Below are 24,331 nucleotides of genomic sequence, written 5' to 3' on the forward strand. Positions count from 1 at the left end.
GCCCTCTCTTCTAAGCACAGGGAAACCTGGCTCCTCCCTCCACCCCCACTCTCTATGCCTCCCAACCCTGCCCAACCCCCTCAGCCCCCAGGGCCTGCGCATTGCCCCAGGATGCCACCCAGCCCATAGACAGACAGACAGGCAAGCTAACCCCTGCTCAGCTGCTCCTCCAGGCAGGGGGCGAGGGGCTCCACGCCGTGGGAGGTGAGGGCAGAGAAGAGGGAGTTGATGCCCCTTGAATCCTACACTGGGAAGCCTGGTTTTTCCATACCTCCCTCCGGGTGACTTGCAGCTGGCCCGTCCAGGGTCCTGTATCTCCCCAAGGTGGGTCTCCCCGGGAGAGGAAATGTGAGGGTGCTTTCAAAAGTTCATGGAAAATGGAATAGAAGATAAGTGTGTAGGGGCCAGCACTGTGGATCAGCAGGTAAAGTCACCGCCTGCAACGCCGACATCCCATATGGGTGCTGGTTCAAGTCCCGGCTGCTCTGCTTCAGATCCAGCTCCCTGCTAATGAACCTGGGAAAACAACAGATGATTGCCCAGGTACTTGGACCCCTGATACCCATGTGGGAAACCAAGATGGAGGCCAGGCTCCTGACTTCAGCCTGGCCCAGTCCTGGCCATTGTGGCCATTTGGGAATGCACCAGCAGATGGAAGATCTCTCTCTCTCTCTGTCTCTCTCTGTAACTGTGCCTTTCATATAAATAAAATCAGTCTTAATGGAAGGAAGACCTTTCCCTCTGTCTCTCCCTCTCACTGTCTGTAACTCTACCTCTGAAATAAATAAATAATATCTTTAATAAAAAAAAAGCATATTTCTGGAGGCCGGCACTGTGGCGTAGTGGGTAAAGCCACTGCCTGCAGTGCCGGCAACCCATATGTGTGCTGGCTCAAGTCCTGGCTGCTTCACTTCCGATCCAGCTCTCTGCTATGGCTTGGGAAAGCAGCAGAGGATGGCCCAAGTGCTTGGGACCCTGCACCTGTGTGGGAGACCCGGAAAAATCTCCTGGTTCCTGGCTTTGGATCGACCCAGCTCTGGCTATTGGGGCCATTTGGGGAGTGAACCAGCAGATAAAAGACCTCTCTCTCTGTCTCTGCCTCTCTGTAATTCTGCTTTTTAAATAAATAAATAAAACTTTTAAAAAATGTTTGTTTTAGTGCAACAATGCTGAAGTCCACAAATACTAGATCTCTCCAAAAACTTTACGGAAAATGCATGTTATGAAAAAATTACCCATGGATTTCAAATTTCTTTGCACTCAAACAGCTTCTTCAAGTGTCCTTGCTGTGCTCTGTGGGAGCCTTGCTAAGCTTCATGGATGGGTGAGGCTGGTGTCTTGGGTGCCCTCTCCCTGGGTGCCCTCAGGGGGTGTGGTCCCAACTTTGTAGAGGAAGAAGCAGACTGAGGCCGTCCAGGTACCACATGGGGTCTGAGTTCTCGGTGGACCTCTACTCCAGGGTTTCTTTGAGGGTCCCATCACCTCCCCGGGGGGGCAGCCTCGGGTACCAGGGACCTCCCTCCCCACCTCACCCCCCGAGCAGAGAGAGTGCTGCGGCCCCATGGTGCTTCACACGCTCTCCTGTCTCCCCAGGACCTGTACGCCCTGGACCTGGAGCCCTACCGCTATTCGGGGGTGAACCTGACCGGCTTCCGCATCCTCAACGTGGACAACCCGCACGTCTCGGCCATCGTGGAGAAGTGGTCCATGGAGCGGCTGCAGACGGCGCCCAGGGTGGAGTCGGGCCTGTTGGACGGGGTGATGATGGTAGGCGTGGTGGCCGCTGGATCCCCCTCCTTCCTCCCTCCCTCTTTTTTTTTTTTTTTTTGACAGGCAGAGTGGACAGTGAGAAAGAGAGACAGAGAGAAAGGTCTTCCTTTTGCCGTTGGTTCACCCTCCAATGGCCGCCGCGGCCGGCGCGCTGCGGCCGGTGCACCACGCTGATCCGATGGCAGGAGCCAGGAGCCAGGTGCTTTTCCTGGTCTCCCATGGGGTGCAGGGCCCAAGCACTTGGGCCATCCTCCACTGCACTCCCTGGCCACAGCAGAGGGCTGGCCTGGAAGAGGGGCAACCGGGACAGAATCCGGCGCCCCGACCGGGACTAGAACCCGGTGTGCCGGCGCCGCTAGGTGGAGGATTAGCCTAGTGAGCCGCGGCGCCGGCTCCTCCCTCCCTCTTATTCCGCCCTCTTTCTCTTCCCTTCCACCACTTTGCTTAAGACTTGTCGTGTCTCAGGCAGACCTCAGATCAGGGACTGGGGACACTAAAGCTAGGTCAGACCCCATGGAGGGAATGCAGGCATGCTAACAAATGGTTACAGAGACAGCGGGACAAAGACCAGGTGTCCTGGGCACAGAGGACTTCTGGCCAGCTGTGATGGGCAGGTGCAAAGGTGCAAAGAAGCAGGTGTGGGGAGGGCGGTGAGCAAAGGGTGTGGCCGGAAGAGGGTGGGCTGCAGAGGGAGCCACACCAAGAATGCCTTTGGTGGGGTGGGCCGTGGCCTCAGGGTGGGGGCTGGGGTCTGCTCTCAGAGATGTCCGGGCCCTCCCTGCAGACGGACGCGGCCCTGCTGTATGACGCCGTCCACATCGTGTCTGTGTGCTACCAGCGGGCGCCTCAGATGACCGTGAACTCCCTGCAGTGCCACCGGCACAAGGCCTGGCGCTTTGGCGGCCGCTTTATGAACTTCATCAAGGAGGTGAGAATGAGAACCCCGCGACCACCCCTCCCCCAGCCCAGGGCCGTGCTCCTGGGTTGCTGGTGCCTCCGGAGCCAATGAACGGTCTCCAGTCTAGGTCTGAGTGTCCGACGGATCTGACTTCCAGTCTACAGACTCTGGCCTGCCCCCTCAAGTCTGCAAGCCTCAGTCTCCTCTGTGAAGATGGGCCCAATGGGATGAGTGTGACGGGTGACTGTGGGATCGCTTCTCGGCCTCTTGGCTAAGATCCAGTGATGGGTGACTGTGGGGCGTGAGTCCTTGGCACGTAGTAGGTGTTTAGGAGGCAGTCACCGTCAGCGTGGCCCTCAAGACACAGCAGGGCTCTACATCCCCTCAGTCGGGGGACCCCACTTTCCAGCTGAGTGCTCTAGGGCAAGCAGGAGACCCTCGCTAGGCCTCAGTCTCTTCATCTGTAGAATGGGGTGTGAAGCTTGCCTACCGCCCACGAGTGCACAGAGAGTGCTTCCTGCATCAATGCGGCTTAGCAAGTGCCCATCAGCCCACGGACGTTTCTTCATGTCTGGGCCCCTGACCATCTTCCCAGCTGGGGTTCCCTCGGGACCCATGGGTGGGCTGATTTTGGAGAAACCAGAGAGCGTGAGTGACACCTGCCCTGGTGCTGAGAGGACCCTGGAAATATCCAGCGGCGACTGCTCATTGCAAAGGCTTCTCCACCTGCTGTGTCCTTACTAACTGCAGGTGGTGTCGTTCCCATTTTATAGATGGGGAAAGCCAAGGCCTAGCTTGCATCCTGGCTCCATCATAAGTATTGGTGTGACTTGGGGTGAGGGGTCACCTGGTGGGTCCTTGGTTTGCAGTAGTAAGGGAGGGGGGTGCTTGCCTCAAATGTTGTCGGGAAAACAGTGGAAAACTGCAAAGCCCCCGACCCAGCGTGGAGGGAGAGTCAGATCCCAGGAAGACTCAGGAGCCAGGGTTGCCCTGGGCCGGAGGGACCGTGTCCAGGGCCCCACCGAGAGTGGTAAGGAGAGCTCGGGTGCATCATCTCTGCAGCAGGCAAAGTGGACCAGGGACCAAGGCGGCTGCCGTGGGCTTCATTTCATTTGTCCAACAGCTGTTTGTTGTGGGCTGCTGGATGCCAGGCACTGACCCCTGCCTGGGCAGCCCCTGGGGCCAAAACAGAGGCGGTGTCCCCTACCACTCCCCAACACACACACATTCACAGCCTAGGGAGGGGGCAGGTGCTCATCAGGTCATCCTGGTAAGATGCTGAGCCCACATGCAGAGGAGGCAGCTCTGTGGGAGCAAACGACAGAGCCACTTCAGGGCGGGGCAGTGGCCCCTGGGGTCCCAAGTTCACGGTGACTGCTTCAGAGAGAGGTCAACGACAGCTCCTTGCATGGGAGGACTACAGATAGAGCAGAGGCCCGAGGGGTCACCTGGTGCCCTTAGAGCACGGCTCTGCCCCTCCCCTGCCGCCCAGCTCTGCACAGTAACCGCGGGGACGTCCCTCGCCTGGCACTCCCCCTCCTGTCCTCATGGTCGTTCAGTCCTTGGCCTTTCCAAAAAGGGACTCCAGTCAGTCCCTCTGGACAGCCCCTCCCCGTCCAGTTGGCAGAACTGGCCGGTGCTGTCAGGGCTGCCTGGGGACCATCATCTGCCTCTCAGGGAACTTGGGGGCCTGACCCTGACTCCAGCTCCCTGCGCCTCCCTGCTCAGTACTCGAGGGGCTCGGTGACCCAAGCCACTTCCCTGCCCTCGCCCTCCTCTGGTTTAGCTGGGAGGTTTGGGAGCCAGACAGAAATGGCTTGGAAGCACCCCCACTTGAGAACTGATGACCTTGGGCAAGTCCCTGTGCCCAGATCTCCTGCTCTACTCAATGGCGACAGCAGCAACACCCATAGGGCTGCTGGGAGGACGCCGTGAGGAGTGGGACCTGGGAAGCACCAAAGACAGCACCAGGCGCACGGCGAGGGCACGGCTGCCGCTTTCTCTGGCACCTGGGGCATCGTGACAGCCTCCTGGTCAGAGCCGAGGGTCTGTGGGGACTGCTGCCCCACCCCGCCCTCCCCTCTTGGCATGCTTGAGCCTCAGCCCTGGATCCCTGAGAGGAGCCCCTTCCTCCCCCTCCCAGGGCTGAGCAGTCCAGGTTGGGGCCCTGCTCCCAGGCCCAGTGAGTGACCCTCAGCACTCACCCCTCTTCACAGAGCCCTTTCCAGAACATTCCTCCTGTGTGCCTTTTAGGGCTGTGGCACCCGCAGCCCAGCTTGGCCATGTGGCTTACCCAGGGTCTCCCAGCCGGTGCCCTGCCCGAGCCCCCCACACACTCCTCGCTCAGTCCCTTTCCAAGTTGCCTGGCTCCCCATCTGACTGCATGACAGTAAATCATTTTAAAGACTTGGCATTTCCGAGAGGAGCTGGAAAATACCAGGCCGGAGTTCAGTGCGTGTGAAGCATCTTTCATTTAGCGAGTCTTGAGCCGCGGCTGGAGGGGCGGCTGGGCAGGGAAATGTCACGGGGAGGAGCTGCCAGCGGCTCCCTGCCCTGGCCCTGCCCACCCACCCCAGACAGGTGCACCTGCTGGCATTTAATCTCTCTCTACTGACAGGGAGGAAGACTTCCCTCCAGAGCAGGTTTGAAGGCACCTGCTGTGATTTCCCCTGGGGGCCAGGAGACAGCCAGAGGGTATGGGAGCCTCAGAGGAGGACGGGGAGGCCGAGGGACTAGGGAGCCAGCTGAGGGAAGCTGAGCCGCCCCTTGAAGTCACAAGCAGTGGTGTGCACCTTCTCGGATGCATTCTTTAATCTCTGTCTCGGCCCCTCGGTCCCCAGCAGCCAGGGCTCCGTATAAGCCCTCCACACTCCACCTTGGGTTGCCGTGACCCCGGGGCCCTTCAGCTCTGCTACTGCGATGAGGGAAGGTGTCCTGCCCTGCCAGTATGCGGAACCTGCTTGTCTCAGTTCCTGTTTGAGCCTCCGTGTCCACATCTGTAAAAGGGGGCAGTGATGATGTGCACCCGGCAGGACTGTGATGCACAAACTCAGTGAGCTCCTACAGGGAAGGGGGAGCGCTCTCTGCATGGGCTTTCTGTGGGGCCTGCCCGGCCACGCGCCAGCCCTCATCCGGCAGAGGCCCAAGGCTGGAAGCAGCGAAGGAAGTGAGCACGAACCTACTGCACTTGACCATGACTCGATGCCGACATCCTGTGCTGCACCTGCACAGGTGCCTCACTGCCCGTGGAGCCGAGGGGTTAGAGCATGTGTGCAAAGCCCACACCCTAACCTCTTCTGTCTGACAGCTTCCCAGAGCCCTCCAAGCAGCTGCCCCTCCACCTGAGTTAGCATTCCCACCGTCCACTAACCCTGGAGCTGCCCGAGTGCTTGGAGATTCCCCAGGGTTTTTAGTTTGGAGCAGTAGATAAACCTCCAGGGATTTATGAGCCCATGAACTTGTGGTTGAACTGTGAGTGTCCACCTGGGCACTGGGGGGCCTTCAGGAGGAGAGGGACGGGGGAGCCATGCTCAGAATCTGCAGGGGAGCCCAGCCCCCGTGTGGTTAGGAGTCTCGTGTGGCAAAGCCAGGACAAAGGCAGCTGGCTGTCCGTCCTCAGACCTCCTGCTGCCGCGCACCTCTTCTCTGGACACACAGTGTCCCTCTGGCCCAGTCTGCCTGTGCGAGCTCCCAGGTTGTCCACAAGCCCACCCTTGGGCCGCAGGATGAGCAGACATGTGGGGTTTGTTCTTCTCTCACACACAAAAAGTTTGGGTGTTTAACTGTGTATGGGGCCACCGTCCTAGTCTATGGAGGAGGGAAATGGGGTGGGGCCCTGGGACCCCGAGTTCTAGTTCATGCGCTCTGTGAGCTGGGGTGATTCACGTTGCCCCAGGCCAAGCTCCTCACCTGTAAAATGGGAATGGTGGCGCTCGCCAGGCCCGCCTCCCAGGGCTGCTCTGCGAGTTGCAGGTCGTGAACAGGGTGAGTGTGCCTTGCAGAGCTCCTGCTCAGGCCCCGGGAAAGAGCCCACGGGGAACGGAGGCAGCAGAGCTCCCTCCGTGCAGGTGCAGGCAGCAAAGAGTGGGAGGCTTTGTGGGCACCACTGGGCCGCTCCCCAGCTGCAACACACATGCAGCCAAGGTCATACATGTAGAGCCACGGGCATGACTGGGCGCTAACAGGCCACGTGCAGTAACAGGCAGCGGCCGGCAGGGACCCCAGCCGACCCCTGACCCGCAAGATGGGGCTTGTCCCAAACCTCTGCTTGCCGCTCTGTGTTGGTGACAACTGACAAGGAGCGGCAGCAACTGTGTGTTCAGGGCTCCTTTGTACAGGCACAGTTCTCCATGTTCTGCAGGGTCAGGTGGGTCCTGTAAATCATTCCATCGCATAGCTGTGGAAACTGAGGCAGAGCGCTGCAGCAGCATACCTGCGGTACATGGCTGATGGTGATTGAACCCAGCATTTGGACCCCAGAGTTTTTAACCATAGCATGTGTGGAACTGGGGCTGGCGTGGGGTTGTATGTGTGTGTTGGGGGTCCCTCTTGAGCTCCCCTGCCTCTCTGGGGGCGACTCGGAGTATCTGGATCTGCATCCACGGTGGCTGGGCCCTATGGCGTTTCTGCCTCCAGGTAGGTCCCAACTGCCTCTCCAGGAATCTCACGGGAGCTCCCCACTCCCGTGGCTTCGAGGCGGGGGCTCGTTTGAGCGCATCCAAGATCGATGTTGTACACGAGGAGGTGCAAATGTAAAGCTGGCTAAAGAGCATAATAGAATTTATGGAAATCGCTGGCTCGCACCGCAGCCCGAGCAATGATGGAGGTGATTATTAATTAATCATGGTCTTGGGGGAACAGTATCAGTGCAAGGAGTAATTAAAATGAAGCATTGTACAGTTGTACCGAATGATGATTTATGAGCCCGAGGAATTACCACTCTGCCCTCTCCCCTCGGCAGGCTCAGTGGGAAGGATTAACTGGACGGATTGTTTTCAACAAAACCAGTGGCTTGCGCACAGATTTTGATCTGGACATCATCAGCCTGAAGGAAGACGGCCTGGAGAAGGTGGGTGAACTCACGAGAGGGAGGTCAGGCCGGGAGAAGGGGCGGGACCTGGTGTGGCTGCCTCCCGGCGCTCAACACGACACAGCTCTGTGGGGCAAGCTGAGCCCCTGAGGCCTGGGCAGGCTGAAAGGTGCGGGGGCCCAGGGGCCTGGCTACAGCAGACACCCAGACCATGGCTCTGTGTACAAGACCTGTCAGGGAGTGTTACCTTGGAAAAACTTTTTTAAAGAGATGGTAACTTCTTTTTTTTAAAGAGGTATTTATTTATTTGAAAGGCAGAGTTACAGAGAGACAGAGACAGAGAGAGAGAGAGAGAGAGGTCTTCCATCCCGCTGGTTCACTCCCTAGATGGCCGCAACAGCTGTAGCTGTGCTGATCCGAAGCCAGGAGCCAGAAGCTTCTTCCAGGTCTCCCATGCGGGTGCAGGGGCCCAAAGACTTGGGCCATCTTTCCCAGGCCATAGCAGAGAGCTGGATCAGAAATGCAGCAGTCGGGACTCGAACCGGCGCCCATGTGGGATGCCGACACTGCAGCGGCTTTACTCGCTTTACCACAGTATCAGCCCCACCCTGGGAAATTGAATCAGAGGCTCATGGGGCACACAGACTATCCCCAAGTCCCTGCAGAACTGACAAGGGGCAGAGGGGCAGATGTGTCCTTGGGTAAATAAACTCCCTAACCCCCGGAGGGTGGGTGCCTGCCTGAGCTGGAGTGTGTTCACCATCACTGGAGGCATGTAAGCAAAGCTAGAGCAGTTGCTTGTCTGGCAGACTGGAGACGCCACTTACTCTTGGAAACAAGGTGAAGCACAGGGACTCCGAGCTGCGCCACTGCAGGCTCGCAAGATTTCTCTGATTCCAGAGAGTCTGGGGGAGAGCAGACTGGCCTGGGGCTGGGGCCCCGCATCTCGCTAACTGGGGAGCAGGTGTTCAGTGAGGCCAGTTCTAGGCCCCGGGAATCCGAAGCATGTTCTGTCAGCATCAGGCTGTAGGGCCCAGGAAAGGGGTTTAACCCAAGCCTCGCCACCTCCCAGCTCTGCCACACCCTGTCCCACAGGATGCCGGGCACTGGGAGCCACTGGGGCCGCTCTGCAGCCCTGCAAGGGAGGGCTATGAAATGCAGGGAGCCAAGGGGCCGTTCGGGGTCTGCGTGCCCGGATTCGAGTCTCTTATGTGTGTTATTTTAATGTCCGCCTCCACGCTGCACCCCTGCAGCCATCCTGAGTGCACACACAGAGGAAGCTTCCCCAAGTGCAGCTCAGCCAGCTCTGACACTGCCCGTGTCTCCCCAGCGCCAAGTGCTTAAGCTTCAGCCCCTCTCCTGGTCTGTTAAGGTTCTCTGAGAAACACCCCAGCTGGCCTCCTCAGGCCGACTGTCTACTGCTCCCTGAAAGAGACTCCATGGTTCAGTCACAACCCTCCCACACACACACACACTCCTGTGCTTCTGAGCCTATGCCCATGCTGTTGCCCTGGGTGTAAGGTGTGCCCTCTGCCCCCTGGCATCACCTGCCCCACTGGCCCCATTGCACCTGTGACCATGGCTCCTCCATTCACTCCTGAGCTCCCCTACCCCCCACATGGGGGCACAGTGCAGGGGAGGCGTGGCCAGGGAAACCTCACCACAACTCCTGCACTACGTCCTGCCACACATACCGCCCAGTCCTCGAGGACAAGGGCCATGGCCTCATCGAGGTCAGTTGGTCCAATCCTGTCTACACTGTGTGAGTTCTCATCAAGCCACCTTCCTGATTTCTGCTTGACTCCTGCAGCAATGGAGAGCAGCCTACACTGGCGCCCCCAGCAGCGAGTACCGTATTCACCCAAGTAGCTGTTCATTTCGACTCTGTCAGCTACCCATCTCTGGGGATAGCCTGACATTCTAGGGAGGCCCATTAGATGGCATACACGCCACCACTCCCTGTCCCACACTCATGGCAGGCATCAGTAATCAGTCACTGGCACACTCCGCCTCTGAGCTCCCCTGCAGCACCCTTCCCCCCCACCCCACCCCCACCCCCCGTCCAGGCAGCTGGCACAAATTGGCCATAGCCTATGCACTCTATCATCCCAGGACGAACGTTGCACCCACCAAAGGCTGCTGGTCGCAGCCACCTGGGTTGCGAGCAGAGAGCTTCCTGAGGCTGGGTCCTCCTGGGTCCCAACATTCTCAAATCCTGCAGCAGCCGGTGTCCGGCGGGGCTCGCAGTCAGAGCCTGGCAGGTGCTCACTGAGATGAGAGCCACTGCCGTGGATGCGACCTCTGGGCAGGTGTCTGTTGAGTGCCTCCTGCTCCCAGGCTCTTGGGCTCAGCTCGCTGAAGAGCCTCCTCCAGGCTGTCTGCCTGTGTCTTCTCCTTGTGGCCCTGGGCGGTTCTTGTAGGCAGGGATCCTGCCCCGAGAGGGTGCCAGGCCCTCCAGCACAGCCGCTGTGCCTCTCAAATCATCCCTTCTGTTTGCTAAGCCGAGTCAGAGCCGATCCCAGCCAGCTCCAGCCGGTGGCTTTGGGGGGATTAAGGCAGAATTACCCAAGCGTAATTACATATCTCTCTGCTATCTGCTTTGCACAGCTCTCTTAATGGGATGTTTGCACTCGGCCTCTCTGTTTAATTGATTAAGTTTCCTGAGTACCCTCCCCCACCCCCAAACCGGGCCAAGGACAGAGTGGGCATGCCGAGGCCTTCCTTGAGAGAGGGGGGCTGGGATGGGGCAGAGCTGAGCAGAGTTGGGTTAGAACAAAGCTTCCAGAGGCCCAGAGCTTTAGGACAATTTATAAACTTGACCTTTCCATCCCTCCCTCCAGCCTCAGACCTGATATCAGTAGGGCTGCAACGAGGAGAGAGATTGTGCCACCTCGGCCAGGAAGTTTGCCAACTTTGGGAGTAAAACCACAGAGCAAACTGACCTCACACCCAGAAGCATCCCCAGCCCCCAGCAGCCTTGTGCCACCGCCCCACATCCCAACGGCTAGCAGAGAGCAGCCCCATGCCCAGCCGGCCTGCGGATAACACGGGTGCTTAGGGGACGTCTCCCTGGCCCCAGGCCCTGTGCTGGGCTTTGAAAGGTGCCTGTCCCCAGAAGCTGGCACTAGGGCTGAGACACACTGAGTGAGCAATGGGGTGCAGGGTCTTCCCCTGAAGGTGTCCGGAGCAGGACCTGACCCTGACCCTGACCCTGACCCTGACCCAGGACCTCTGAGGCTCTGCTAACCTCTGCTTGGCAGCAGCTCAGCCCTGCTGGTTTCCCCGAGCTCCTGGGGCTGCACTTGCTGCCTCCCATGACCTTACCCTTTTGGCTGTGAAGGGTTTGCCAGTAAGGGCAGGTGGCGGAACTCAGGAGACTCAGCCCCTCGGGGTCCTCCTCTGTGGAGGAGGGGGCAGCAGGGCTGTCGGAAAGGTTAACTCCAAACACAGTAGCAGTGGCAATGGTGATGATGATGACCGTGTTAATGGGGAGAATGGACGGGCGGAGTGAAGACTCAACACCCTGTTTCTGTCTGTCCAGGTTGGGGTGTGGAGTCCTGCCGACGGGCTCAACATCACCGAAGTCGCCAAGGGCCGAGGCCCTAATGTCACCGACTCTCTGACGAACCGGTCCCTGATCGTCACCACGGTGCTGGTAAGAGCCTGCCGCCCCTGCAGGAAGGACTGCCCCACCCGGGGCGGGCTGGCCATTTGTCTGGAAAGGCCCTGCCCACGGGAAGCGCTTAGGAGGCTACAAGGAGGCTGGCGGGCGGGGACGATGGGGCACAGGAAGGCACACACTTTGAGGATCACTCGGAAAACTCTCAGCACAGTTGGACCCCAGCAGTGGTGCTCCGGGACAGGTGCGCCTCTCCTCACCCCTCCCCCCACCTCCCCAAACCCCTTGATGTCTCAGTAGGAAGCGTGATGGAGGTGAAGGAACAGTCACGAGGCCTCAGGGATGCTGCCCCCTCCCCAGGTCCTTCCCACAGGTCCTTCCAGCTGTGGCAGGTGCTGTGGAAACAGCTGGAGAGCCCATGGGTGCTGGGAGCCTGCGTGCGAGCCAGTTTGCAGCGTCCAGTCTTTTTTTTTAAAAGATTTTTTTGTTTATTTGAAAGGCAGAGTGATACAGAGAGAGGGAAACACACACACACACACAAACACACACACACACAGAGAGAGAGAGAGAGAGAGAGAGAATCTTCCTTCTATTCGTTCACTCCCAAAATGGCTGCAGTGGCTGGAGTGGAGCCATCTGAAGCCAGGAGCTTCTTCTGGGTCTCCCATGTGGGTGCAGGGTCCCAAGCACTTGGGCCATCCTCTGCTGCTTTCCCAGGTTCATTAGCAGGGGGCTGGATCAGAAGTGAGCAGCCGGTTTTTGCAGGTGACAGCTTTACCCGCTAAGGCACAGCACCAGCCCCAGCCCACAGTCTTAAAAGCTGTCAGGCACGGCCACCCCGTCTGAACAGAGCCACCTCCCATCCTCGCTCCTCTTCCTGGGACTGGACCACTTCCCAAGAAGTAGCTCTTGGGGTCTCCTCAGCTCTCTTCCCCTTGTACCATAGAGCTGAGCAGGAGGGCAGCTCCAGGCCTCTGGCCTCCTTTTACTAATCAGTGCTGTGCCCACTCCACGTGTGCCAGTGCCCTCTGGAAAGCCTTGGGCTGTGTACAGGCTCAGGCCACACCCTAGAGACACAACCCTGCCCCTGGGGACCCAAGCTGGGTGGTCCACCTGGGAGGTTCTGACTGAAGACCCTCTGGGGACGGTCCTGGTCCTGGTCAGCTGGCAAGTCTGTGAGGACCACATGTTGAGAAGGGAGCTCAGCGGATTTGGGGTTAGGTAGGGCTGTCCGCAGCTGCAGGTGGGCACAAGCTGAGCACACTGAATGGGGGCGCTGTCCATGGTACTTGGGCAGAGGTCTCTGCCACCTGCTTGCCCACCCAAGGCAGCACAGTCAGGCCCTACTAGAGGGTCCTGTGTCATCCCCTCTAGTGAGATTCACCAGGTAGGTGCTTGGTGACTGGGTCAGGGGACGCCATACAATTAGAAGGGATATAAAAGGGAAAAAAAATTCATCCCAGAAGCCCAGAGGGCGGCAGCTACAGGGGTGTCTGTGGGCTGTGTCACCAGTCCCAGGGGTGCCGTTCCTGTGAGGACTCCTGTTAAAGGCAACAGAGTCCTGAGCGTGGTTCCAAAGCAGCTGCTGATGGGAGCCAGAGGTAAGCTTAGGAGACACCTGCACCTCACTCATGGGACAGGACCCCTGCCAGTGTCTTCTCAACAACCGCACGCCCTGCTGGCCTTTGTGGATCAACTTTCTGTTGAATAAACAATTATAAAATCAGACTGCTGAAGCCAAAATGCCAAATGATTTCAACAGGAGCAGGCAAGCAAAGGGGAGTGGCCTAGGGGTTGAGATACCTGCATCCCATAGCCGAGTACCTGGGTTCCATCCCCAGCTGCAGCTCCTGACTCCAGCTTCCTACCAGTGCAGACCCTGGGAGGCAGTGGCGATGTCTCAGGAACTGGGTTCCTGCCGCCCTTATGGAAGTCCGAGATTGAGCTCCTTGCTCTTGGCTTTGGCCTGACCCAGCCCCAGCCATTGCCGGCATTTGGGAAGTGAACCAGAGTGTGAGAGCACACACACTCTCTCTCTCTCTCTCTCTGCATCTCAAATTAAAGAACAATATTTTAAGAGCAAAGGGATTAGAGTGATGCTGATGAGCAATTAAAGGAATATTGATGTGAATAAAAATAGGCAAGATAAAAGGAGACTTAAAAGACAACAAAATAAAAGGTTAAAAGGGGAATAACGAAGGGGAAATGAAGGTACAGAATGACATTAAAAGGGAAAAATTAAGAAAGATGAAAAATTAAATAATTTACAGCTTGGACCAGACAAGGTTAAAAAAATGTTAAACCAAAATGTCAAAAAGCAAAAGGATGAAAGTGTGACAGAGCTAAAATATAAAAGGGTAAAAATAAAATAATAAAAAGGTGGTAAAAGATTAAAAGCAGAGCTGCATAAAATGTGAGGCATAAATAAAACACTTCTCAAGGCAAAATTGGGAAGAGGTAAAACTCGTAGGATTTCAGAGGTTAGGAGGAGAGGCGATGGAGCGGGCCGAGGTGATTCTGCCACAAACCACACTCTAAGCCAGCTGAAGACAATACGCCCAAAGGGTGCGAAGCACAAGCACCTGGGAAGATCAGCAGGTTAAGTTGTATTTCAATGGCAGCAGCTTGACTTCAAGGGCCTACAACCCTTCTGCAGAGACACGTGGGGTTCTGCACAGGCACCGGCAGAATGCAGCCGTATCCTGCGCTCTTCACCTGTGCATTCCTCCAGCTTTCTCACGGATACTCCCAGCGTCCTGCCCCACTCAGTCCCTCTCCGGTGGGTCCACCCCCAACATCCGAGGGGTTCCCAGGTGCCACAGCGGGTAGGGAAGAAGAGAGGCTCCATCCATCCACCGCCTCTCAGCGGCAAGGCCTCTGGGCAGACATGAGCCCAGCAGCTCTGTGGGACATGCAGAGTGGCAGGACACAGGGGTACAACATGTGACGGCAGAGAGCAGAGATTTGGGGGTCAAGTCCTGGCTTTTCTGTGGCCCCGAGGAGTCACTTCCCTGCCATGTGCCTGCTTCCCCAGGTGAGGAAGCAAGCAAGCTCAGCGTGGCACCTACGTGGTAGAGGTGAGAAGATGGGTGGGTAGCAAGCATGAATGGCACCGAGGGAGTGAGGGAGTGCTGAGTGACGGCCCTTGGTGTTGGTCAATACTCTCTCTCTCTCTTTTTAAAGATTTATTTTATTTATTTGAAAGAGTTACAAAGAGAGGTAGAGACAGAGAGAGAGGTCTTCCATCCACTGGTTCACTCTCCAGATGGCCGCAACAGCTGGAGCTGCGCCAATCCAAAGCCAGGAGCTTCTTCCTGGTCTCCCACACAGGTGCAGGGGCCCAAGGACTTGGGCCATCTTCTACTGCTTTCCCAGGCCATCGCAGAGAGCTGGATTGGAAGAGGAGCAGCTGGGGCTAGAACTGGAGCCCATATGGGATGCCAGCGCTTCAGGCCAGGGTTTTAACCTACTGCGCCAGAGCGCCAGCCCTAGTCATTACTCTCGATGCCAGATCCAGCCCCAGCAAGTGCAAGTTCAGTATAACGTGCAGAGTGAGGGTTCTGGAGAAAACCTGTGCTTCCGTTCTCGGGCACAGCTCTGAACTTCACACTGGCCCTCACTGCAGGCGTGGTGGTGACCTCTGGCGCGGGCTGCCTTACACACAGACAGAGTGTGCACTTGAGTACCTTGCAGGCCCCGGGGCTTCCTCCAGCTGCCTCGGACCCCACACTGCCCAGTGTCTACACCGCTCATAGTTTTGCTTCCCACCCAGCCCCTGAAGGCGTTAGTGCTCACAACCCTGTGAGCCTGTTTCTAGTCTCTTATTTTTGTTTGTTTTTTTTTTTTAACAATTTTTAAAGATTTATTTGTCTATTTGAAAGACAGAATTACAGGGGGGTGGGGTCGAGAGAGAGAGAGAGAGAAACTCTTACATCTGCTCATTCCCTAAATGGCCACAACAGCCAGATCTGGTCCAAACCAGGAGCCAGGAGCTTCTTCAGGGTTTCCCATGTGGGTGCAGGGGCCCAAGGACTTGGACTGTCCTCCACTGCTTTCCTAGGTGCATTAGCAGAGAGCTGGATTGGAAGTGGAGCAGCCGGGACTCAAACCGGTGTCTGTATGGGATACAGGCACTGCAGGTGGCAGCTTTACCCACTATGCCACAGCACTGGCCCCAGTGTTTCTTGTCTCTTACTGAGACGGATAACTCCAGATGCACCATACTTTGTCCGCTGCCCTGACCACAGTCTGAGCTCCTGGCCCTGACATCATAACTTCCCACTCCTGACCTCAGTGCCTTTGCCTCTGCCATGGCTGCTGTCCCCCTGGAGGCAGGTATCCCGCTGACCACCATAGCCCCATCCTGCAGTCTCACACCCTCAGCTGGTCTGGAGTGACCCTGATTCAGCTCCTTTTATCCCCACTGCCCAGAGGTCATGGGGTGGAGGGAGTGGCCAGTGGACTCTGCTCCCGCTGTGGGGTGGTAAAAGAGGGCTCATCTGCCCTGGAGGCAGGGGAGTGGAGGGCATGACCTCTGGCGCATCCCTGGTGAGGGCGGGGAATGTGATACGTGGCCTTTACAAGGGGCTCCAAGAAATCCCCCGTGTCCAGCTGAAAATGTTTCCTGGGCGAGAGATGCACACTCCTGCCTGAGGACTGGTGCGGGACCACCCAGAAAGCTAGAGCTGTGCTGCAGATACTGCAGGGAGTGTGGCTGCCATGCCCAGCAAGGTCCACGTGTCCCACAGCCCTGGGGAGGCTGTCAGGCATGGGCTCTTGGGGACAGCTTGCAGATCGCGGGGCGTGGCTCAGCCTGGCCCAGGCCCAGCTGCTCTGGCTAAAAACCCTGCCCCATGCCTGGCAGCTGAAGGCAGGGCCAGCACCTCCTGCTGAGAGCATAGGCCCTTGCCTGTCTGGGAGTGTGTTGTCAAGGCAACAGCACTTTGAGTGACAGGCGGGTACCAAGGCACCAGTAGAGGAACATCAGACTGCCCTGCCCTTGGAGAATGGGGCCTAGGACTGAGTCCCCCGCCCCCCCCCCCCATGAGAAGGGTTTCTCCTCCTCACATCGTCTGGATGTGGTAGAAAGCAGCGGCTATGTGGGGCTGCCCCAAACCCACCTCCTCTTTCCTCTCATCCTCAACCCTGGGTTGGACACTAACGGTGCCTTGCCCTGGCTGGACAGATGGACGGAGACCTGACACCGCCCACTCTGGCCCCCCAGATCTGCAGCCTCTCTGCCTTCCCATTCCTGAGTCGGCAACAGCAGCAGCCGGAACCTAGGAGGCTGCCCTCCCCCACCCTCTCCCTGCCGGGCCGCAGCCTCTGTTCTGGTTCCGCTCTTCCATGAGCTCATGAAAAATTCATCTGCCCAAACCTCAGCTCACACACCAGGAAAACACGCCTGGCTCACTCCTGGGGGCCCTGCTTTTGAAGGTTCAGGGTTCTCTTGGCTGCTGCTGTGAGCGGCGGCGTTGGCATGTGTGGGTGTGGGACGCGCTACGCACCGGCGTCTGGATATGCACCGATGGGTGTATGCATGCCATGTGCACATCGTGACCCACATAGACTCGATCAACAGGCAGGCCAGACTCTCAGCTAGAGAGGAGAGGGAACCAAAGCCTGGATGTGGCTGGAAGAACCAGCCCAGGCCAGGACTGTTCCAGGCCCCTCCTGCAGGGAGAGGGGGCAGGACTCCCAGTGCTCTTGTCTTGGTCCTCACTGGTAGAAGCCAAGGTCAGGCATCCAAAGTCCCTGGCCTTTGTGTCCAAGCAGGGCCAGGCAGACAGAACATTCGAGAAGGTGGTGTGTTTGTGCCAGTGATGCTGTGTACACATGTCCACACGTGTGTGCCTAAGCTAGAAGGGGAGGCTTGGATCCATCCCCACTTGGGGATGACCCCCATCCCCCTCTCCCGAATCCACGGGTCGGGCCACCAGGACGAGCTTGGCACCAGGCCTAGCTTTCGTACCGCCGGTCTGAGTGATCAGAGCAAAGCCAGACCAAGAGTCTGGACGGCAGCGAGTGGGAAGAGGTTATTTTTCTAGACCCCTGTTTTCTGTGACTTGTTGAAGAGAAATATTACCCCTGCTCCTTCGGCTCCTCTCCCAGAGCAATAGGAGAGCGTGAAGTTATGAAATTGAGGGCACCTTCACTGAGCAATCGATTAGCAGCCGAGAGAGCTTGTGAATTGGCTGTCTGGACATTTCCAGTAATAAATTGTGAAATAGTCCATGAATAAGTAGTTGGCGGAGTTCAGAATTACCCCCTAGGAAATGTTGCAGGTCTGGAGACGCATTACTGAGGCGAGCACCGTTTTAATGCTCTGGGCTTTGGCTGTTAAATATGTATGCCATCCGCAAAGCACTTCCCGAAATTAATGGCATTTTACAGCTGCTCCGAAGGCAGCGTATTTATATGGAGATGTATAGATTCTGGGGCCATGGTGGCTTCACAAATGAAGTGCTAATTTTAGAGGAGAAGGCCAGGGAGGGGCGTGCAGAGAGGTCAGGAAGTGAGCCATCCAGGTCCCCTTTCCAAAAGGGTTTCCTGCTGCCAGCCGTGGGCTTGAGCCTTTGGGGACATTGGATGGAGTCTTCAGGCTGCGGAGGTCAGTGGGCTTCCTAGCCCAGCCACGTGCAGGAAGAAGACGATGATGATGATATTAATGTCAACAGCGGGAGCATTGACAGCTACCGTTTGCCCGGCGCTGTTCTGAGTGTTTGTGTAGTGCACACATGCTCGCACCCTCCTCCTGATGACCCAGCGAGGCGGATCCTATGCCTGTCCCCACTCTGCAGAAAAACGAAGGAGTGCCTGTGTGCTTGGTGCTTCCGCTGGGAAAAATGGAGCCTTCTTCTGTCCTTTCCTGGAGCCAAACAAAAGCAGGGCTGCTAGGCCCCGGTGGGTAACCTGTTCGCCACCCAAGAGCACCAATCCCATGGAGGACTTGGGACTGAAGTCCCGCCTAGGCCCTGCCTGCCAGGGTGTGGGCAGCATCTGCCCCCAAAGGCAGCAGTGCCCTTGTCCTGCAGGTGGCCTCCACACCTCTCCGCGGCGCCGCCTGCACCCCTCCCTGGCCTGTGGAGCAGCCTGCAGGGCTGGCGAGTGGGCAGAGAGGCCCCGAGATGGACCTTGGAGTCTGGCTACAGGACCCAGCCTCCTCCCCCATCAGACTGAGGAGTGATTTTTTTTTTCCCTAGAATCCCTAGAGAGCCCAGCAGCCCTTGGGAACTCAGACGCTCCTAGCTCTTTCCCTAAAGCATCCCAAAAGACTAGGGAAAAGCCCGAGTGGATATGTCACGGGGAGGAAGGGGATGTTGAGAGAGCACTGCTGGGGAGGGGGCCAGGTGCATACACTACAGTAGGAGCCGAGTGGGGGTCTCTGCTGCCAAGGACCTCCACAGGGGTCTTCACTCCAGGACCCCTGAGGTCAAGGGAATGGCCCCACGTGGGAAAGACAATGGTGAGGGGTGTGGCCTTGTTGTGGGTTCCCAGCGCACACACCTCTGGTAGCTGGTGCTTGTCACCCAGAACGGAAGGCTGGCGGCCTCAGAGGAGGCCAAGGAGCTGCTGGCAGTAGCGGGGGAAGGGAGGGAGGCCCAGAGGGGTCCGGCGAGGACCAGGACTGTCCAGGAGCTGGCACTGAGATGGCAGCTCGGACCCTGAGCTTGAGATCTAGGACGGCAGATGGACTCAGGGAGGACTGGCCCCAGGGAACAGCGGGCAGTGCAGAGCCAGGCAGAGTCGCTGGTTGCCTGGGAAGGATTGGAACAGGATTCCATCTAAGTAGAGTTCTGTGTGATGCTGGACAAGGGACTGACCCTCTCTGAGCCCATTCCTTGTCTGTCAAATGGAGATAACGTCATCTATGGTGTAAGCCAGTGAGACTTCACCAGCCTGGGATCCAGAGTTTAAATCAGCACCTGGCGCACAGTAGGGACTCAGTTAACACTGAGTCTCCTTGGAGTCCAGCTCAGCTGTCCCAGTCTGAGGATGGGGATTTGCCGGTGAAGCCGGGTGAGGGAGACTGCAGGAGCCTGGACCTGTGTGCTGACCCGGGTTCTGCCACCACGCTGGGGGCCTGGGCAGTGCCAGTCACAGCCCTCAGTTCCCTGCTCCTGGTGTCACATGCTAGGGGAAGTCGAACCAGTGGTTCCACCGCCTCTCCCAGTTGCTCTGCGGAGTTGCCAGAGGCTGACAGGTAACAGAAGTCACAGGGCCGGCGCCGCGGCTCACTTGGCTAATCCTCCACCTGCGGCGCTGGCACCCCGGGGTTCTAGTCCCAGTTCAGGGCGCCAGATTCTGTCCCAGTTGCTCCTTTTCCAGGCCAGCTCTCTGCTGTGGCTCGGGAGTGCAGTGGAGGATGGCCCAAGTGCTTGGGCCCTGCGCCCGCATGGGAGACCAGGAGGAAGCACCTGGCTCCTGGCTTCAGATCGACGCAGTGCAGGCCATAGCAGCCATTTGGGGGGTGAACCAATGGAAGGAAAACCTTTCTCTCTGTCTCTCTCTCTCTCTCTCGCTGTCTAACTCTGCCTGTCAAAAGAGAGAGAGAGAGAGAGAGAGAGAGAGAGAGAGAGAGAAAGTCAGAGTTCTGTTCTGTTCAAAGCCACTCGCTGGCTCCCACCACTCGGAGAAGGGCTGGGGAGGGTAGCTTGACCCAGGACAGGGGCATGGGGTCTCGGGCCACACCAGCCTGAGGTCAGACCCTCTAAGTGGGTGCACACAAGTCACTTCTCTGCCTGCATCTTTGCAAAGGGTTGGTGTCGAGGTTAGACGAGGCAGCCCTCGCCCCCGGCTGCTGAGCCCCAGTGCCCTGCTGTTCTCTGCTGCACCCGCTACAGGCATTAGCTCGTTTGTTAATTTCCTAGTGGCTGTCACCGCCACATACAGATGCAAGCTGTCACTGTCATCACTCACCCGGCAGATCCTAAGGCAGGGGACGGAGGAGCCCCTCGGAGGGAGGCTGGCATTGGGGAGTGCCGAGCTCTCATCTTTCACACGCGAGTTGGGGGAGGGAGAATCCGGGCAGTGCTTGATGAAGGGCTTCCTACGGCAGTGTCCTTGAACTGGAGCCGGCAGCCTGGGAATTCAGACAGCAGAATTCCCAGGGGCTGCTAAGAACACAGATTGCCGCCCACACCCCAGCACCGGAGCTCATGGTTCAGCTGCAGGGGCCTGAGAACATGCATTTCGCACAGCTCCTGAGTGGTGCTCGGCGGCGGCCGTGGCCGTGGCCGTGGCCGTGGCTGCCGCTGCTTCTGCGGCTTCTGGTCCAGGGACCACACTGTGAGAACCCTGGCTTAGTTTCTGCTACAGCAGAGGGAACATGGTATTTGGAGTCAGGATGGAGTTCAAGTCCCTGGTTCGCCACTTACCAGCCCTGTGACCCTTGGGCTCACCAAGTCCCTCCTGAGCACCTGCCTGGATCCAGGGACTGCCAGCAGGTGGCCATTCGGGGACACTCCTGACTTAGCAGGCGCCCATCTCAGCTCTGTCTCCCCACGGGCCTTTATAAAAACCAAGGTTCCGAGCCTGTTACCACCCCGCCCCATCCCCTTTGTCACCCTTGTGCCCTGTGTCCCTGCAGGAGGAGCCCTTCGTCATGTTCCGCAAGTCGGACAGGACCCTGTACGGCAATGACCGCTTTGAGGGCTACTGCATCGACCTGCTCAAGGAGCTGTCCCACATCCTGGGCTTCTCCTACGAGATCCGGCTGGTGGAGGACGGCAAGTACGGGGCGCAGGACGACAAGGGCCAGTGGAACGGCATGATCAAGGAGCTCATCGACCACGTAAGCCTCAGGGCCCGCGCTGCAGGGCAGGGGCCCGGGACACTTGGGGCAGTGCTGTAGCCCACCAGGGCGGGCATCCTGGCAGATGGGGGCCCCAGGTGCAGGGGAGATGGAGACAGAGGTGTGATCCTGGGGTTTGGGGAGCCCCCATAAGAAGTATGCTCCAGCTCTTGGGCCTGCCTTGTTCATGCCCCCCAACTCCCAGCCACGCTCCTCCATACAGAGGCCCCTGCACCTGCCCTGAGGGGTTCTGAGCCAATCCCTGGCATCTTCGATGGCTTCATTCTGAAGGATTCTGCAGTTTCTGTTCTGTTTCTTTGAGCACTACCAAAGGATGTCCCAGCCATGAGGGCAAAGCAGCAGGCGGAGCCCCTTGCCAGCCACCGGGATGTCAAGACCCATCTGTCCCTGCCTGGGGTCACGCTGAGTCCGTGGGGGAACAGATGGTCGCGGGAGCCGAGGGCTGAGGCGTGGGGAGCAGCAAGGTTCAGCTGGAAGCCACCAAGAGGCAGCCTCTTGCTCTGCCCAGGAGAGAGGAGAGGGTCCAGGGGAGCCACCGAGTTCATGGACACGGGGAAGAGGGCAGAAGCCACAGACTTGGGACAGCACAGCAGAGTTCAAGTCCCAGGTCCTCACTCATTGGCTCCATGGCCAGGGGCCAGGCCCGCCTCTCTGAGCAGCTTCCCATCTCTACAGTGGGCACGTGACCACTGCCTCCTGTAGGGCTGGTGTGGTGCTGGCTCAGGGCCCAGCCCGCAGTGAGCTCATTAAGGGGGAGCCTTGGAAGGTGCTGCCACAAATACATCCCTGGTTCTTAGACGCCTGGGCCGGGCTTCCGGTCCAGGCCTTAGCACCCAGTCCGTGGGTCACTGGCTAAGTCCATCAGCCTCACTCAGCCTCAATTTCTCCATTTCTGAAACAGGAGTAACTGGCAATCAACTGCAGCTACTGAGGCTGCTGGGCCTTGGGGGAGGCGCCCCTGGGAAAGGATTAACACCAAGTGCCTTCCAGCTCAGGGCCCTCAGCATGGCGGGAGCCCTTTCTCTCCCAGAGCTGCGTGTGAATGCGCCAATCCGTACCAGACACGAAGCTTCCTTCTCCCACTTGCCTTCATGGCAGCCTGGGGAGGCAGATGAAGGCCCGGCCAGTCAGTGGGATTCAGAGTGGCGGGGTCCTTGAAGGCTCTGTCTCTATGACCTGCACTCTGACTTCTGCAAGACCCGGCCTGACCCCTGATGCCAGGCCAGAGGTAGCAGCGGCCAGCAGTGAGGAGAGGCTCATTCTTCACTGCTCTGGGGCCATCTGATGGTGCTCCTGCCGCTGTCTCAGGGGAGCCCAGCGCACGAAGGCTCAAGCAGAGCCTGGCCCGGCGGAATTGTGGTCTGGGCAGGTCCCGGAAGTCTGGTGGGAGGGGCTGATGGTGATGAACTTGAACACAGGCCGGTTGGATTCGGCTTAGGGCTCCTGGACAAGGTTCTGAACCTGTCTGTGCCTCGGTTTCCCCAGCTGTAAAATGGGTCTGGTGTTGAGAAGACCTGCCTTCTAAGAGTGTGGTAAGGGCTCAGTTAACAGATGTGCATTGCCCATCAGCACCATCTCGGTATTTGCTGTATCCTTCCAGCCCCTCCTGGATGCGAGGGGCTTGTGGGAGGGGCTTCACCAGCACTCGCTCCAGCCATCATACCTGCCTCGCGTTCTTCCCAGCTTGGGAGGCTCTGAGCAGACACCTGGAGGGGAAGCTGCTTCCAGAACTCAGTATAAATGGGAGGGAGTGGTGTTGTCACCGCTGTTAGTAATAACTACAATTATGCAAATGAGCCAGCAGGGCCCTCCCAGGGGGCCTCTCTGTGTTAGCAGCTCCCCTGCTTGCAGGCCTTGGGACTCCAGAGTTGGGGGCTCTGGGTGGGATGCCCACATTTGTAGAGGTGGCTACACGGGGGAGGGTGGGGAGGGTGTGGAGAGCAGGGGCCGTGTGTGCAAGCGAGCAGGGCCCAGCAGCCTTGCCACCCGCAGCATCCCCAGGGGTGGGAAGCTTTGAAGAGCTGTCTGCAGAGGGATAGGATCTGAACACCCCAGCGGCAGCCCAACCTTCCTGCACTGACCCTGGGCTGGGGCACAGCGGGGGCCTCTTCCACGGCTGGCACCGTGCAGCTGGGCTATGCTTTGGGCGGCCCAGTATCCATCAAGGCCACAGGCCCTGATGGGACATGCAGGAGACCTTGTTAAAACCGATTCCTACAATTGATGAGCCTATTAATCCTAGCTTGGTGCCATTTTTAATAACATCATAACCGTTTATTAGTGTCGTCAGATAATTAGTCTTCTCGCTAGCTCATAGAAAGCGTGCTGAAGACTTGGCAATATTATTACTTCCTTATTAGGGATCAGAACGGAGGCGTAAAAGTGATGGATGCCCATCTTCCTAAGCTTCTGCCCCCCAAGGCCCATTTGGAGGCCCTGGGTAGAGCCTCGGACCAGCGGGACTTAGAATGTCCCTCCCTGACAGCCTGCTCACCTCGGTCCCACGTGCCCGGCCCTCTGAGGAGCCAGGGCTGTGGAGGAAGGGGGCACCTGGAGGACGCACCCCATCCCAGTGACGCACTTGCCTCTCCCAAGCCATCCCAATCCACGGGAGCACCCAATACGATGCGACAGAGCAGGGGTCACTCCATCCGCCGCCCGTCTCCCTCCAAAGCCCTCACTGCCGCTGCTGCCACTGCCCGCATGCCACCCTCTACCCTCTCTCACGGGTCTTATAGACCCCCCATGTGCTTTGTTGACTGTCATCCAATAGAAATGGGGCCCACGTCAGGGTCTTGTCCAGGTCAGTGAAGAGTGGGAAAGTTATTCAGCCTCTGTGGCCTCCGTGTCCACATCTATGGAATGGGAAAGATAAAAATAAAAAGCCGCATGGTGTAGCAGGTTGAACCTCCGCCTCTACCTGCAACACAGGCATCCTACATGGGCGCCAGTTCAATACCCGGCTTCTCCACTTCCTGTGCAACTCCCTGCTAATGCGCCTGGGAAAGCAGCAGGAGATGGCCCAAGTGCTTGGGGCCCTGCACCCACGTGGGAGACCCAGAAGAAGCTCCAGGTTCCTGGCTTCAGATTGGCCCAGCCCTGGCTGTTATGGCCTTTGGGGAGTGAACCAGTGGAGGGAAGATCTGTCTCCCTGTCTCTGTCTCTCCTCCTCTCTCTGTAGCTATGCCTTTCAAATAAACT

The 24,331-nt window shown here is 58.0% G+C and overlaps 1 protein-coding gene across 2 annotated transcripts in view; it reads left to right on the forward strand.

The window, feature by feature from the left end:
• The window catches only part of GRIK3 (glutamate ionotropic receptor kainate type subunit 3), a 238,118-nt gene that overhangs the window by 172,809 nt on the left and 40,978 nt on the right, over positions 1–24,331 (forward strand). For both annotated transcript variants that reach the window (XM_070076997.1, XM_051832149.2), the window contains exons 6-10: positions 1,594–1,767; positions 2,555–2,698; positions 7,629–7,736; positions 11,239–11,352; positions 20,906–21,109. In XM_070076997.1, the coding sequence (XP_069933098.1) occupies positions 1,594–1,767; positions 2,555–2,698; positions 7,629–7,736; positions 11,239–11,352; positions 20,906–21,109 (744 nt within the window). The remainder of the gene's footprint in view (positions 1–1,593; positions 1,768–2,554; positions 2,699–7,628; positions 7,737–11,238; positions 11,353–20,905; positions 21,110–24,331) is intronic.

The sequence above is a fragment of the Oryctolagus cuniculus genome, chromosome 7, assembly GCF_964237555.1.
Source record: "Oryctolagus cuniculus chromosome 7, mOryCun1.1, whole genome shotgun sequence".
In the NCBI taxonomy this organism is placed as follows: Eukaryota; Metazoa; Chordata; class Mammalia; order Lagomorpha; family Leporidae; genus Oryctolagus; species Oryctolagus cuniculus.